At 46.8% G+C, this 15,368-nt stretch overlaps 1 protein-coding gene across 1 annotated transcript in view; it reads right to left on the reverse strand.

The window, feature by feature from the left end:
• The window catches only part of LOC137341792 (striatin-interacting protein 1 homolog), a 30,923-nt gene extending 23,393 nt beyond the window's left edge, over positions 1–7,530 (reverse strand). Inside the window, exons 1-3 of the mRNA XM_068005295.1 lie at positions 7,401–7,530; positions 4,957–5,026; positions 648–722 (exon numbers count right to left, since the gene is read on the reverse strand). Coding sequence (XP_067861396.1) covers positions 648–722; positions 4,957–5,026; positions 7,401–7,499 — 244 coding nt within the window. The 5' untranslated portion in view covers positions 7,500–7,530. The remainder of the gene's footprint in view (positions 1–647; positions 723–4,956; positions 5,027–7,400) is intronic.
• Between the last annotated feature and the right edge of the window lie 7,838 nt (positions 7,531–15,368).

The raw sequence follows: 15,368 nt of genomic DNA on the forward strand, positions 1-15,368 counted from the left end.
ACAAAAACATGACACAGAATGGATGCACAGAAAACGGAAACGTAATCGAATGGTTAAAATGGGAAACGCCTTGTACTAGTTCAGGAAACAGAAGATGTTTCCACTTGTGGGGGAGACCAGAACTAGGGGCCATAAATATAAGATAGTCACTCATAAATCCAATGGGGAATTCAGGAGAAACTTCATTATCCAGAGAGTGGTGAGAATGTGGAACTCGCTCCCACAAGGAGTAGTTGAGGCGAATAGCATGGATGCATTTAACAGGAAGCTGGATAAACACATGAGGGAGAAAGGAATAGAAGGATATGTTGATGGAGTTAGATGAAGAGGGGAGGGAGGAGGCTCGTGTGGAGCATAAACACCGGCACAGACCAGTTGGGCCGAATGGCCTGTTTCTGTGCTGCACGTTCTATGTAACCAATGAAGGACTCAGCCCGTCCGTCCTCAAATCCCTGGTACGGTTCAGACCATCGTTCACCATTAAAGGTTTTTGCAGATGACTGGAGTGTGTCCAGGCCAGGCTTCCCCAACCCTTTAATTCTGGGATATCTGTTCTCATCAAAATCCTGCTCAAAGGCGAGCTTTTATCCAGCGGGCGCGCTGCGGGGACCCCCCCTGGCCGCTCCCCCTTCGCGAGCGCCCACTACCGTGAATGGTGAAATCCTCTTCGAAGCAATCCCTGTTAACAGTGAACTCGGGCCCTTCGGTGTAACTGTACAGCTCTGTGGAAAGAGAAGAGGGAGGATTGTTTAACATTGTGACTGCTGGAGGGGGGGGGGGGGGGGGGGTGGGGGTCTCCTCCAAATGTCCACCTCTCAGGGGGTCCTTCTAAAACTAAGGTTTTAGTCAAGATTTGCTAATTCATGTTTTGGGTTCAGCAGAAGGCAGGTTTCAGAACCAGCTTCTCAAACACGTTTTTAAACATGGATTTCATCTTTCAATTATTTTTAAATGTTATTTTCCAAGGTTATGTGCATGTTCACTTGTTTCCAACCTCTGTTTGCCAGCTCACTACGCCCTCCTGCTATCTCCAGCCTTCTTCCAGTCCCAGTCATTCATTCCTCCCTTGTACACTGCAAAATGCCCTCTCTCCTCTCACCCCTTCCTTCCCATGCAGTGCTTCTCCTATCACTTTCCTTTTACCACTGCCCCAAGCTCAAGTCCCACCAGGATGGACCCTGCTCCTACCTGGGTATCATTTGCTGCGCCCACCCGCCACTGGTTGTCCTGAAGTAATGGGACCCAAGCCACCTCGTCCTCCCCTCCCAGCACACACCTGCCTGTTCCATTCCCCAGAATTAACTCTGCCCCGTTCCTTTCTCAACCCCACCCCCCTCTCACATTGATCCCCCTCGCTCTTGGTGAGCCTTCCCCGACTGATTGTCCACTCACTTGCAAAGGATGCTCTTCCCGACCGTGGCCTCATTGACGTCCTGGGCCTGGCTGAAACTGCGATCACTTGTCGAGACCACCAGCCTGGCTAAACACTCCACGTACCCCATCCAATTTGCTGCAGTGGGGGCCTGGCTTTCATCTCCAGGCCCCACCCGGACCTGCCCCTTTACTCTTGTACCTCCTTCTCCATTCAAGCACCTCACTCTTTACCACTCCCCACCCTCCCATCTTGAAGCCCTCGCGTGACTTCCCCACTTAAGTCTCTTCCCCACTTCCCTCGCTCAACCTTTGCACCGAGCAATTCCTCGTCCTCAGTGGTTGCAAATACACCTAAATTCCTCCTGCCCCCTTCTCACACCTTACTGACCCTATTCAACCTCATCCTGCACATCAGCGCTCTCCCTTCAACCCCACCCATGCCATTACGCGAGGCTTCATCACCTTTGGGGTCCCCCCACCAGCCAACTCCTGTTCCTCTGCCGTATCCATTAGAACATAAGAAGTAGGAGCAGCAGTAGGCCATTCGGCCCCTCAAGCCTGCTCCGCCATTCAATAAGATCATGGATGAACTTCGACCTCAACTCCACTTTCCTGCCCGATCCCCATATCCCTCGATTCCCCTAGAGTCCAAAAATCTGTCTATCTCATTCCTGAATATACTCAACGACTGAGCATCCACAGCCCTCTGGGGTAGAGAATTCCAAAGATTCACCACCCTCTGAGTGAAGAAATTCCTCCTCATCTCAGTCCTAAATGTCCGACCCTGTATCCCGAGACTGTGTCCCCTAGTTCGAGACTCCCCAGCCAGCGGAAACATCCTCTCAGCATTACCCTGTCAAGCCCCCTCAGAATCTTATATGTTTCAATGAGATCACCTCTCATTCTTCTGAACGAGAGAGAGTATCGGCCCATTCTACTCAATCTCTCCTCACAGGACAAACTTCTCCTCCCAGGAATTAATCAAGTGAACCATTCTTACATCTAATTACGGTAGTGTAGCGGTTATGTTACTGGACTAGTAATCCAGAGAACGTGAATTCAGATCCCACCACAGAAGTTTGGGAATTTGAATTCAATTCAAAAAATCTGGAAATAAAAAAATAAAACCTTTTTTCAGTAAAAGTGACCATGAAGCTGTCAACTTGTGGTAAAAACCCAACCAGTTCACTGATGTCCTTTAAGGAAGGAAACCTGCCGTCCTTACCCAGTCTGGCCCATATGTGATTCCAGTTCCACACCAACATTGTTGACTCTTGACTACCCTCTGAAGCAGCCGAGCCGGCCACTCAGTTGTATCAAATTGCTACGGAGAATAACTGCAGTCCAAGGTGAAGGTACCATCTCAGGGCATCTAGGGATGGGCAATAAATGCCGGCCTCGCCAGCGACTCCCACATCCTGAGAATCAATAGGACCCCCCCGAATATGATCCGAAGCCAGTCTGTGGAACTCATGAATTTTTGTCTCCAAAATTGAGGCTAACTACTTGGCTGTCTCCGCCTCGACACCCAGCTCCAAACTCTCAACATTCTATGGCTTCTCCCCGATCTCCACCTCAGTCTTCACCAGACTCCTCTCCTCCCCGGGACCTTGTGCGCCCTTTACCCCTTCCCACTCAGCTCCTGAGCCCTCATCGGCCTAACGCTCTCCAACCTCATCAACTGCTCCACTGCCTCGGGCCATGTGCCACTTATAAGTTTACCATAATCATCCTGCTCCTTAAAAAGTCTATAGTTGACACCTCTGTCCTCTTCGACAACTGTCCCATCTTAAACTTACCCTTCGCCTTTAAGGTTCTGAAGAGTATCCTCACTCAACTCCATGCCCACCTCTCCTTGTTCAAATCGGTTCAGTCCACTTTCTGACCCTCCCTCGACACAAAGTGACCGACGGCATTGAGTGCGACTGTGACGTGCTGTTCCACTTTGACCTCTTGTGTGTTTTACACCTTAAACATTCACTCCCTTCACCACCGGCGCACTGTGGCTGCAGTGTGTACCATCTACAAGATGCACTGCAGCAACTCGCCAAGGCTTCTTCGACAGCACCTCCCAAACCCGCGACCTCTACCACCTAGAAGGACAAGGGCAGCAGGCACATGGGAACAACACCACCTGCACGCTCCCCTCCAAGTCACACACCATCCCGACTTGGAAATATATCGCCGTTCCTTCATCGTCGCTGGGTCAAAATCCTGGAACTCCCTTCCTAACAGCACTGTGGGAGAACCTTCACCACACGGACTGCAGCGGTTCAAGAAGGCGGCTCACCACCACCTTCTCAAGGGCAATTAGGGATGGGCAGTAAATGCCGGCCTCGCCAGCGACGCCCACATCCCATGAATGAATAAAAGAAATACACGGTCAACCATATCACCCTCCTCCATGTTCCACATGTATGACACTGGCCTCATATGGTTCTATTCTACCCCTCCCAGCCAGCACATCTCTTGCAGTGGCTTCTTCTCCCACACCTGTGTGGTCACCTGTGGTTTGTTGCAAGGTTCCATCCTTGACCCCCTTCTATTCCTCAGTTATATGTGGCCCCTCAGCAATATTACCCATAAGCAAGGAAGCAGCGTCCGTATGTACGCCAACAATGCCCACTGTTACCTCTCCACCATGGGAGGGTGGAGGGAGTGCTGCACTGTCAGAGGTACCGTCTTTCGGAGGAGACATCACACCGAGGCCCCGTCCACCTTCTCAGGCGAATATAAAAAAGCCTATAGCACTACCCCGGTGTCCTGGCCAACATTTATCCTTCAACCAACAGATAATCTAGTCATTTATCTTACTGCTGTTTGCGGGACCTTGCTGTGCGCATGTTAGCTGCTGCACTTCCTGCATTACAACAGTGATTTGTATTCAAATCCCTCCATGGCCTCGCCCCTCCCTATCTCTGTAACCTCCTCCAGCCTGACAACCCTCCGAGATCTCTGCGCTCCTCCAATTCAGGCCTTTGGCGCATCCCCGATTTTAATCGTTCCACCATTGGCGGCCGTGCCTTCAGCTGCCTGGGCCCTAAGCTCTGGAATTCCCTCCCTAAACCTCTCCACCCATCTACCCTCTCTCTCCTCTTTTAAGGCGCTCCGTAAAACCTACCTCTTTGACCAAGCTTTTGGTCACCTGTCCAAATACCTCCTTATGTGGCTCGGTGAGGAATTTAGTTTGATAATCGCTCCTGTGAAGCTCCTTGGGACATTTTACTACGTTAAAGGCACTGTATAAATGCAAGTTGTTGTCGCTGTTTGCTACACTTAAAAAGCACTTAATTGACTGAAGAGCTTTAGGACGTCCCGAGGTCTTGAAAGGTGCTATATAAATGCAAGCTCTTCCTTTCTGAAAGGCGGTACACAGACGTGAGTTATTCTTCTAATCAAGCACACTCATTGTCTCCGATTACATCAGCCTCTGGGAGCACCATCTCCAAAATAGCACCATTAAAGAGAGACAGAATTCCCCACAGATGCAGAGACAAGAGCCCTATCCAAAAAAAAAGTTACATTCACGCTGATTAAAGAGGAGTGAAATATACAGAGTAACTCAGGCGCAAAACATCTTACCTGACAGTTCTGCAACAATGCTGTCTGCGTCTCCATATTCAAACTCTAGGTTAAGGGAATCCACTGAACCCTAAAAATTGGCAAAAGGAGGATTCGTTTGGTTTCAATTCTATTGTTATCATTGCAAACGTGCCACAACCCCGAGCAATAAGTTTAATGTAACTATAATTCAGGGAATAAAATGAATAAACAGCCAATCCTCCTGTGTGGGGCTGGCAAAATTAAAACTTGGTCAAGCAGAGATTAATTGCTGCCTACCTCTGGGATAAGGACATAAAGTGAGAACCGTTCGGCCCATCAAACCCATTCGTGCCACAAGCCACTGGTTTGGGATTTGCACAGGAGGATCCCATGTAATGTACCAGTGGCCCTGACCATGCACGATCCACTCTATCCAGTCCACGTCATCGCCAGAGGTAGGTTCTGGAAAGTTGCTCCCCGGACACCAAAAAGGCAAGTCACAAATCACCCCAGCCCATCTGTCTAACCTCACTTCCTACATTTCAAGGCCTAGCCTGTTTCTCCTGCTTAGCAATATTGAGTCACTTGAAGTTGAGGAGCTGGCAGAAAGCATCACTCAAGATGGCACAGCGTCATTTGACCTTACTTTAGCAAGCATCGAGCTCAGAGACCGGCACTACCCCCCAAGCAGAGGTTAGGCTAGATCGCTAGATTTTTGTTAGGTAAGGGTATCAAGGGAAATGGAGCAACCGCGGGTGAATGATGTTGAGGTGCAGGTCAGCCATGATCCAATTGATTGGCGGAACAGGCTCGAGGGGCTGAATGGCCTCCTCCTGTTCCTATGTCACTCACCATGACACATGCACACGGCACACATGGCACTGATGCAATTTATGGAATTACGTTGCGTGTTTGGAAATAAATGAGATTTTTTTTGTTTTGTTAAGTTGACTGCCTTCAAAATTTGACGACTACCCCACAATCTTCTCATGAGCCACATGCAGGCCCTTGTTCAGAACATAAGAAATAGGAGCAGGAGTGGGCCATACGGCCCCTTGAGCCTGTTCCGCCATTCAATAAGATCATGGCTGATCTTCGACCTCCTCTCCACTTTCCCACCCCATCCCCACTTATCCCATGCCACCCGGGGTCCCCAAAAAGGGACAAATGAGAAGTGACACTGATCTGTACCTCAACTCCATTTGCCCGCCTGCCACAAACACAAACTTTCACTCACTACCGGCTGCAGGAAACAAACCACCAACAGTTCACCCCAAGATCATCAATTTTAACAGCATGGTCTCCATGGGCAATATGCAATCTACAATCCATGCAATATGTAATCTTCCCATAAAATGGCAGGCCATCACAGGTTGGCACACAGGGTAGAAATGCCAACTGGAAAAAAAGTGGATCTAGGGGAAGACACGTTGGCACTCACCTTCTCTCAAACAAGCTCAGACGAGAACCCTTCCCTCAACCAACTCCTCATCTCCCCCTGCATTATGATGATCGCAGAGAACATGTAACATCTTCCCAAAGGTCAGCTGACTATCACATATTGAACAGGAACAGAGAGGTGGAAAGTGGAAAGAGAGCAGGTTAGAGAGAGAAAGGGGACAGGGAAAGAAGGGGATGAGGTATGAAAGAGGGACAGGTGAGGGGAGGCGAGACACACACATACAGAGGGGGGGGGTGAAAGGGAGCGAGTTGAGAGGGTGAGAGCGTCGACAGGAGGACATGAGAGAGAGACACACACGAGGGGGGGGGGGGGTGATAATGAAAGAGAGACACACAAAGGGGACAAAAGAGACGGGCGAGAGATGATGAAAAAGGGAATGAGAGATACAAGAGGGAGACAAAAGCGATGAGAGAAAGGTAAGAGAGACAGGCACACACAAGGGGGGAATAAAGAGACATGGGGGGGGGGGGGGGAAGAGAGATGAGAAACACAAATAGAGAATGAGAGAGACAGGGAGGGATATACTCCCCAGATACAGTACAAGACAGATTTTAAGTCACATTAATTAGCTTGGTTTCAACACTATTCACAGGGTAAGCTTCAGTTACAGTGAGAATGTTAGTAAATCTTCTAATACCCGGGTATATTTAAAATCTGAGGCTCTATCAGCATACAATTTTGAAAAGTTGGCCCAACCCAGTTTTTGTGTTTTGTTTTAAAAGCAAACAGAAAACTTTGGGCTTCTTACACAATTTTTCTTGAGAAAGTTGTATGGATCCATTTTGACCTCGTCACGCTTGTGACTGAGCGGCTGTTTCCATCGCCTTGTGTGAGTCTCTCTCTCTTCCCTCTGGGTCGACGTGTCGTGTGTGTGTGTGTGTGTGTGGAGCAGACCGGGGACAGCCAGCTGCTCCCGCCCGCTGACAGACACAGACACCCCCACCACCCACCCACGAGTTATTTTTAGCCGCTGTCACCTGTCGGTGTCAGTCTGCTGTCCGAGCCCGGGGTTTGCGCTCACCTCCGAGTCCTTGCGCTGGTTTCTGAAGAGCTCCTTTGCCCGGGGGGCCGAGCTCCCGGTCCCGGTCCCGGTCCCGCCGCCGGGACCCGCCGCTTCCATCCTCGGATACTAAAAACTGTTACATTCTGTAACCAAGTGCCAACGTTCGAGACCCCGCCCACTCTCTCCTCATTGGGCCATTCTCATTTGGAGGCGGGAGGTAGACGCGGATTCGGCTCGTGATTGGATGCGCGGGGTGTCAATCAGTCCCGTTGAGGCGGTGGGTTCTTCTCCTCTGCACTTTGGAACTGCAAACATTTTGTGTCAGTGAACGGAGCTGGGAAATCAATGAATCTTATTTTTTTTTGTCAGACCTGGGGGTTTTTTTCTCCCCCCCCCCGTCACTTCTGTGAGGTATAAATTTAGCCGGACTGGTGCAAGAAAATAGCCATGTTGTTTTCCCAACGTTAGGAATTTTACCAAAAGTTTCCCACCTTAACACAAGAAATAGGAGCTGGAGTCAGCCATTCGGCCCCTCGACCCTGCTTCGCCATTCAATAAGATCATGGCTGATCTTCGATATCAACTCCACTTTCCCGCCCGATCCCCATATCCCTTGATTCCCCTAGTGTTCAAAAATCTATTGATCTCGGTCTTGAATATACTCAACGACTGAGCATCCACAGCCCTCTGGGGTAGAGAATTCCAAAGCTTCACAACCCTCTGAGTGAAGAAATGTTTCCTCATTTCGGTCCTAAATGGCTGACCCTTTATCTTGAGACTATGAACCCTAGTTCTAGACTCTCCAGCCAGAGGAAACAGCCTCTCGGCATCTACCCTGTCAAGCCCACTAAGAATTTTATACATTTCAATGAGATCACATCTCATTCTTCTAAACCCCAGAGAATATAGAATCATAGAAGAATCAAGGAAATTTACAGCACAGAAGGAGGCCATTCGGCCCATCATGTCTGCCAGCCGAAAAAGAGCCATCCAGCCGAATCACACTTTCCAGCTCTTTGTCCGTAGCCTTGTAGGTTACGGCACTTCAAGTGCACATCCAAGCACCTTTTAAATGCGATGAGGGTTTCTGCCTCTACCACCCTTTCAAGCAGTGAGTTCCAGATCCCCACCACCCTCTGGGTGAAAATTTTTTTCCTCAGCTCCTGTCTAATCCTTCTACCAATTACTTTAAATCTGTGCCCCCTGGTTATTGACCCCTCTGCTAAGGGAAATAGGTCCTTCCTTTCCACTCTATCTAGTCCCCTCATAATTTTATACACCTCAATTAAATTTCCCCTCAGCCTCCTCTGTTCCAATGAAAACAACCCCAGCCTATCCAATCTTTTCTCATAGCTAAAATTCTCCAGCCCTGTCAACATCCTTGTAAATCTCCTCTGTGCCCTCTCTAGTGCAATCACATCTTTACTGTAATGTGGTGACCAGAACTGTACCAGAGCTGTGGCCTAACTAGTGTTTTATACAGTTGTAGCATAACCTCCCTACTCTTATTGTCTGTGCCTCAGCTAATAAAGGAAAGTATCCCTTAACCACCTTACCTACCTGTCCTGCTACCTTCAGGGATCTGTGGACATGCACACCAAGGTCCTTCTGTTCCTCTACGCCTCTCAGTATCCTCCCATTTATTGTGTATTCCCTTGCCTTGTTTGCCCTCCCCAAATGCATTACCTCACACTTCTCCGGATTGAATTTCATTTGCCACTTTTCTGCCCACCTGCTCAGTTCATTGATATCTTCCTGCAGTCTACAGCTTTCCTCCTCACTATCAACCACATGACCAATTTTTGTATCATCTGCAAACCTCTTAATCATGATCCCTACATAATCATGTCACAAAACACCTGTCGACCATTATCCTTTGCTTCCTGTCACTGAGGCAATTTTGGATCCAACTAGCCACTTTCCCTTGCATCCTATGGGTTTTTACTTTTCTGACCAGTCTGCCATGTGGGACCTTGTCAAAAGCCTTGCTAAAATCCATGTAGACTACATCAAACACGCTACCCTCATTGACCCTCCTTGTTACCTCCACAAAAAGTATAGGCTCAATCTACTCAATCTCTCCTCATAAGGCAACCCTCTCATCCAAGGAACCAACTAGTGAACCTTCGTTGCAAGACAAGTATAACCTTCCTTAGGTAAGGAGACCAAAACTGTACACAGTACTCCAGGTGTGGTCTCACCAGAGCCCTGTATAATTGCAGCAAGACCTCCTTACTCTTATGCTCCAACCCTCTTGCAATAAAGGCTAACATACCATTTGCCTTTCTAATTGCTTGCTGTACCTAGATTCATAGAATCATTTCAGCATAGAAGGAGACCATTTGGCCCATCGAGCCTGTGCCGGCTCTTTGTAAGAGCAATCGAGTTAGTCCCATTCCCCGGTTCTTTCTCCGTAGCCCTGCAATTTTTTTCCATTCAAATATTTATCCAATTCCTTTTTGAAAGCCACAATTGAATCTGCTTCCACCATCCTTTCAGGCAATGCATTCCAGATCTTAACTACTCGCTGCATAAAAAAGTTTTTTCTCATGTCGCCTTTGGTTCTTTTGCCAATCACCTTAAATCCGTGTCCTCTGGTTCTCGACCCTTCCGCCAATGGGAACTGTTTCTTTTTATTTACTTTATCTAAACCAGTCATGATTTTGAACACTTCTATCAAATCTCCTCTTAACCTTCTCTGCTCTAAGGAGAACAACCCCAGCTTCTCCAGTCTATCCACGTAACTGAAGTCCCTCATCCCTGGAACCGTTCTAGTAAATCTTTTCTGCACCCTCTCTAGACTTCAAATCCTTCCCTAAAGTGCAGTGCCCCAGAATTGAACACAATACTCCAGTTGTGGCTGAACCAGTGTTTTATAAAGGTTCAACATAACTTCCTTGGTTTTGTACTCTACGCCTCTATTTATAAAGCCCAGGATCCTGTATGCTTTTTTAACCACTTTCTCAACCTGTCCTGCCACCTTCAAAGATTTGTCCTTACATACCCCCAGGTCTCTCTGTTCCTGCACCCCCTTTAGAATTGTACCATTTTGTTTATATTGCCTCTCCTCATTCTTCTTGCCAAAATGTATCACTTTGCACTTCTCTGTGTTAAATTTCATCTGCCATGTGTCTGCCCATTCCACCAGCCTGTCTATGTCCTCTTGAAGTCTATTACTATCCTCCTCACTGTTTACTACACTTCCAAGTTTTGTATCATCTGCAAATTTTGAAATTGTGCCCTGTGCACCCAAGTCCAAGTCATTAATATATATCAAAAAAAGCAGCAGTCCTAGTACCGACCTCTGGGGAGCACCACTGTACACCTCCCTCCAGTCCAAAAAACATCTGCATGTTAACTTTCTGTGATTAAGGACACCCAAGTCCCTCTGAATACCATCTTTTCTTAGTCTCTCACCATTTAAAAAATATTCTGCTTTTCTATTCCTACCAAATTGGATAATTTCACATTATACTCCATCTGCCACCTTCTCACTTAACCTGTCTATATCCCTTTGCAGCCTCTTTGCGTCCTCCTCGCAGCTTACTATCCCACCTAGCTTTGTATCGTCAGTAAACTTGGATACATTACACTCGGGCCCCTCAACTAAGTCATTGATATATGTTGTAAACAGCTAAGGCCCAGGCACTGATCCTTGCGGCACCCCACCAGTTACAACCTGCCAACTCGAAAATGACCCGTTTATTCCTGCTGTCTGTTTTCTGTGAGGCTGACTGGCCTGTAGTTACTAGGTTTATCCCTCTCCCCTTTTTTGAATAGGGGTGTAACATCTGCAATCCTCTGGCACCACTCCCATATCGAAGGAGGATTGGAAGATTGTGGCCAGAGCCTACGCAATTTCCACCTTTACTTCCCTCAGTGACCTAGGACGCATCCCATCCGGACCAGGTGGCTTTTCTACTTTGAGCACTGCCAACCTTTAAAGTACCTTCTCTTTATTTTTATCCTATCCAATTTCTCTACCTCCTCCTCCTTTACTGTGACATTCGCAGCATCCTCTTCTTTAGTGAAGACAGAGGCATAGTATTCATTTAGTACCTCAGCTATGCCTTTTGCCTCCACAAGATCTCCTTTTTGGTCCCTAATCAGCCCCACCCTTCCTTTGACTACCCTTTTACTATTTATAGGTTTATAAAAGACTTTTGCGTTCCCTTTTATGTTACCCATTAATCGATTCTTACACTCTCTTTGTCCCGATTTCCTTTTTTAGTTCTCCCCTGTACTTTCTGTATTCAGCTCTACTGAATTACAAACCTGACATTTACCATAAGTCTCCTTTTTCTGTCATTTTAATCTCTATATCTTTAATCATCCAGGGAGCTCCAGTTTTGGATGTCCTTCCTTTCACCCTTGTGGGAATGTGTCTAGTCTGTACCCGAACCACCTCTTTGAAGGCCTCCCAGTGCATGTGGTAAATCTTCAAAGTTAGCTTTCCTGGTGGTGACAGTTCCACTGCACAGATCAGTAACCTACCGTTGGCTTGTCAACATTTTACTGAATTGTTCTTTCTTCAATTTATTTTAAAACCAGTATCCAATTTCTTTGGCAACCACCAGAATTATTGCTGCACAGTTGGAGGTGCTGTCTTTTGGATGAGATGTTAAACCAAATCCGCCCTCTTGGGTGGACGTAAAAGATTCCATGGCACTATTTTGAAGAAGAACAGTGGAGCTCTCCCCAGTGTCCTGGCCAATATTTATCCATCAACCAACATCACTAAAAAAAGATTATCTGGTCATTATCACATTGCTGTTTGTGGGACCTTGCTCTGTGCAAATTGTCTGTCACATTTCTTACATTACAACAATGACCACACTTCAGAAGTATTTCATTGGCTGTAAAGCACTTTAGGACATCCTGAGGCCCGAAAGGTGCTATATAAATGCAAGTTTTGTTTTTTTTCTCATAAAAAAGGGGATGGATAAACTGGCAACTACAGGTCAGTCAGTCTAACATTGGTGGTGGGGAAACATTAATCCAGGACAAAATTAATTGGCACTTGGAAAAATATGGGTTAATAAATGAAAGTCACCACAGATTTGTTAAAGGTAAATTGTGTTTGACTAACTTAATTGAGTTTTTTGATGAAGTAACTGAGAGGGTTGATGAGGGTAGTGCGGTTGATGTGTATATGGACTTTCAAAAGGCGTTTGATAAAGTATCACATAGACTTGTTAGCAAAATTGAAGCCCATGGGATTAATGGGGCAGTTCCTGCATGGATACAAAATTGGCTAGCTTCGGGACATAAAGCAGAGAGTAGTAGTGAACGGTTGTTTTTCAGACTGGAGGGAAGTGTGCAGTGTCCCCCAGGGTCGGTATTGGGACCACTGCTATTATTTGATATATATGTTAATGACATGGACTTGGGTATACAAGGCATTGTTTCAAAGTTTGCAGATGACATGAAAGTCAGAAATGTAGTAAGCAGTGACAAGGATAGCAATAGGCTTCAGAAGGACGTAGATAGACTGGTGAAATGGACATATGGCAGATGAAATTTAACGCAGAGAAGTTTGAAGTGATTCATTTTGGTAGGAAAAATGAGGAGAGGCAATATAAACTAAATGGTACAATTCTAAAGGAGGTGCAGGTGGTACGTGCACAAATCTTTGAAGGCGGCTGGACAGGTTGAGAAAGCAGTTAGAAAAGCATACGGGATCCTGGGCTTTATAAACAGATGTATAGAGTACAAAAGCAAGGAAGAAAGGTTGAACCTTTATAAAACATTGGTTTGGCCACGGCTGGAGCATTGTGTCCAATTCTGAGCACCGCATTTAGGAAGGATGTGAAGGCCTTAGAGAGGGTGCAAAAAAGATTTACTAGAATGGTTGCAGGGATGAGGGACTTCAGTTACGTGGATAGATTGGAGAAGCTGGGGTTGTTCTTAGAGCAGAGAAGTTTGAGACGAGATTTGAGAAAAGTGTTCAAAATCATGACGGGTTTAGCTGAAGTAAATAAAGAGAAACTGTTCCCATTGGCGGAAGGGTAGAAAACCAGAGGACACAGATTTAAGGTGATTGGCAAAAGAACCAAAGAACATGAGGAAAAACTTTTTTACACAGCGAGTAGTTATGATCTGGATCGTGCTGCCTGAAAGGGTGGTGGAAGCAGATTCAATTGTGGGTTTTAAAAAGGAATTGGATAAATACTTGAAGGGAAAAAAATTTGTAGGGCTGCAGGGAAAAAGCAGGGGAATGGGACTAACTGGCTGGCTATTACAAAGAGCCGGCAGAGGCTCGACGGGCCGAATGGCCTCCATCTTTGCTGCAACAATTCTACGATTCTAAGTTATGCTAAACCTTTATAAAACATTGGAGCATTGTGTCCAATTCCGGGCACCACACTTTAGGAAGGATGTCAAGGCCTTAGAGACAGTGGGGAGGAGATTTACTAGCATGGTACCAGGGATGAAAGACTTCAGCTATGTGGAGAGACTGGAGAATCTGGGGTTGTTTTCCTTAGAACAGAGGAGGTTACGGGGAGATTTTATAGAGGTGTTCAAAATCATGAAGGGTTTTGATAGTGTAAATAAGGAGAAACTGTTTCCAGTGGCAGAAGGATCAGTAATCAGAGGACACAGAGTTAAGGTGATTGGCAAAACAGCCAGAGACAATATGAAAAAAAATGTTTTACGCAGTGAGTTATGATGATCTGGAATGCACTGCCTGAAAGGGTGGTGGAAGCAGATTCAATAACTTTCAAAAGGGAATACTTGACGTGGAAAAATTTGCAGGGCTATGGGGATAGAGCAGGGGAATGGGACTAGTTGGTTAGTTCTTTCAAAGAGCCGGCACAGGCACGATGGGCCGAACGGCCTCCTTCTGCGCTTTATCATTCTATGCTTACTCGAGCATTGTGTTAAACGCACAAGGTCATTCACGGTGGCAGATGGCTGTGTCCGATATCTTCACTTTGTCCAAACATGACATCAGGTCCAGCACCATCGTCCAGTACAGAGACCATGAAGCTATTAAAGGGCAAAAATTGAAAAGTGAGCCTCCTGAATGCAGCCGTCTCCACGTGGTCCTGGGTGAACTGTTTGCGATCTTACCCTGATGCTAACGCCCAGCCTGGCACCTGTGCTCCACTAGCTCACTCAGTGTGATACCTCTGGCATTGTCTAAATCTGCTCAGAACTTTCTGCACAGCAACAAAAGGCTCTGCAACCACTTCCCCGCGCACCCCGCCCCAGCCAAAGCCGCACCCCAGTCATGAAATAAGCAGGCCTTCGCTCATTTATTATAGATCTGCTTCCCTACTCACATTGGGGCAACCTCGGAGCAATCTTTCAAATTCCTGGGGGATTGGGGAGGCAAAATCCCCAGTTTCTACTCCTAGGTTGCCCTTCCCAAATGGCAGGAGCTGGTGTCTATAGTGTCCATCAACTTCTAGATTTGTGAACTCGAAGCCCCCCGGAAGAGTTTTTTGTTCAAAATCGCACAACCAAGCCAACTCCCGTTTGATTTTTCTACTTTCATCAGCTACAATTCTACAGTCAGCTGTGGCTTTTAACTGGAGAGAACATCGCCCAGCCAATCTCCACAGTGTGAATTAGCAACCAGTTAGGCCCTCTACTGAATCAAAAGCAAAATGCTGCAGATGCTGGAAATCAAATAAAAACAGAAAATGCTGGAGAAGCTCAGCAAGTGAGGCAGCATCTGTGGAGAAAGAAACAGAGATAATGTTTCAGGTCGAAGACCTTTTGTCAGAACTGGAAGATGTTGAAACAGTTAAAAATTTTTAAGGAAGTGCAGAGCCAGGGAAAAGGGGGTGGGGGAGGAAAGAACAAAAGGGAAGGTCTGTGATAGGGTGGAGGGCAGGAGTGATTAAATAACAAAAGGGATGATGGTGCAAGGCAAAGAGGGTGGTAATGGGATTGGTCAGGAGTAGCTGTAAATGGCAGCAGCAGAACCATTACCAGCACTTGCTGTCCAAAAAAATGGGTACAGTGGTTATGATCGGA

The sequence above is a fragment of the Heptranchias perlo genome, chromosome 24 (assembly GCF_035084215.1).
Source record: "Heptranchias perlo isolate sHepPer1 chromosome 24, sHepPer1.hap1, whole genome shotgun sequence".
Taxonomy (NCBI): Eukaryota; Metazoa; Chordata; class Chondrichthyes; order Hexanchiformes; family Hexanchidae; genus Heptranchias; species Heptranchias perlo.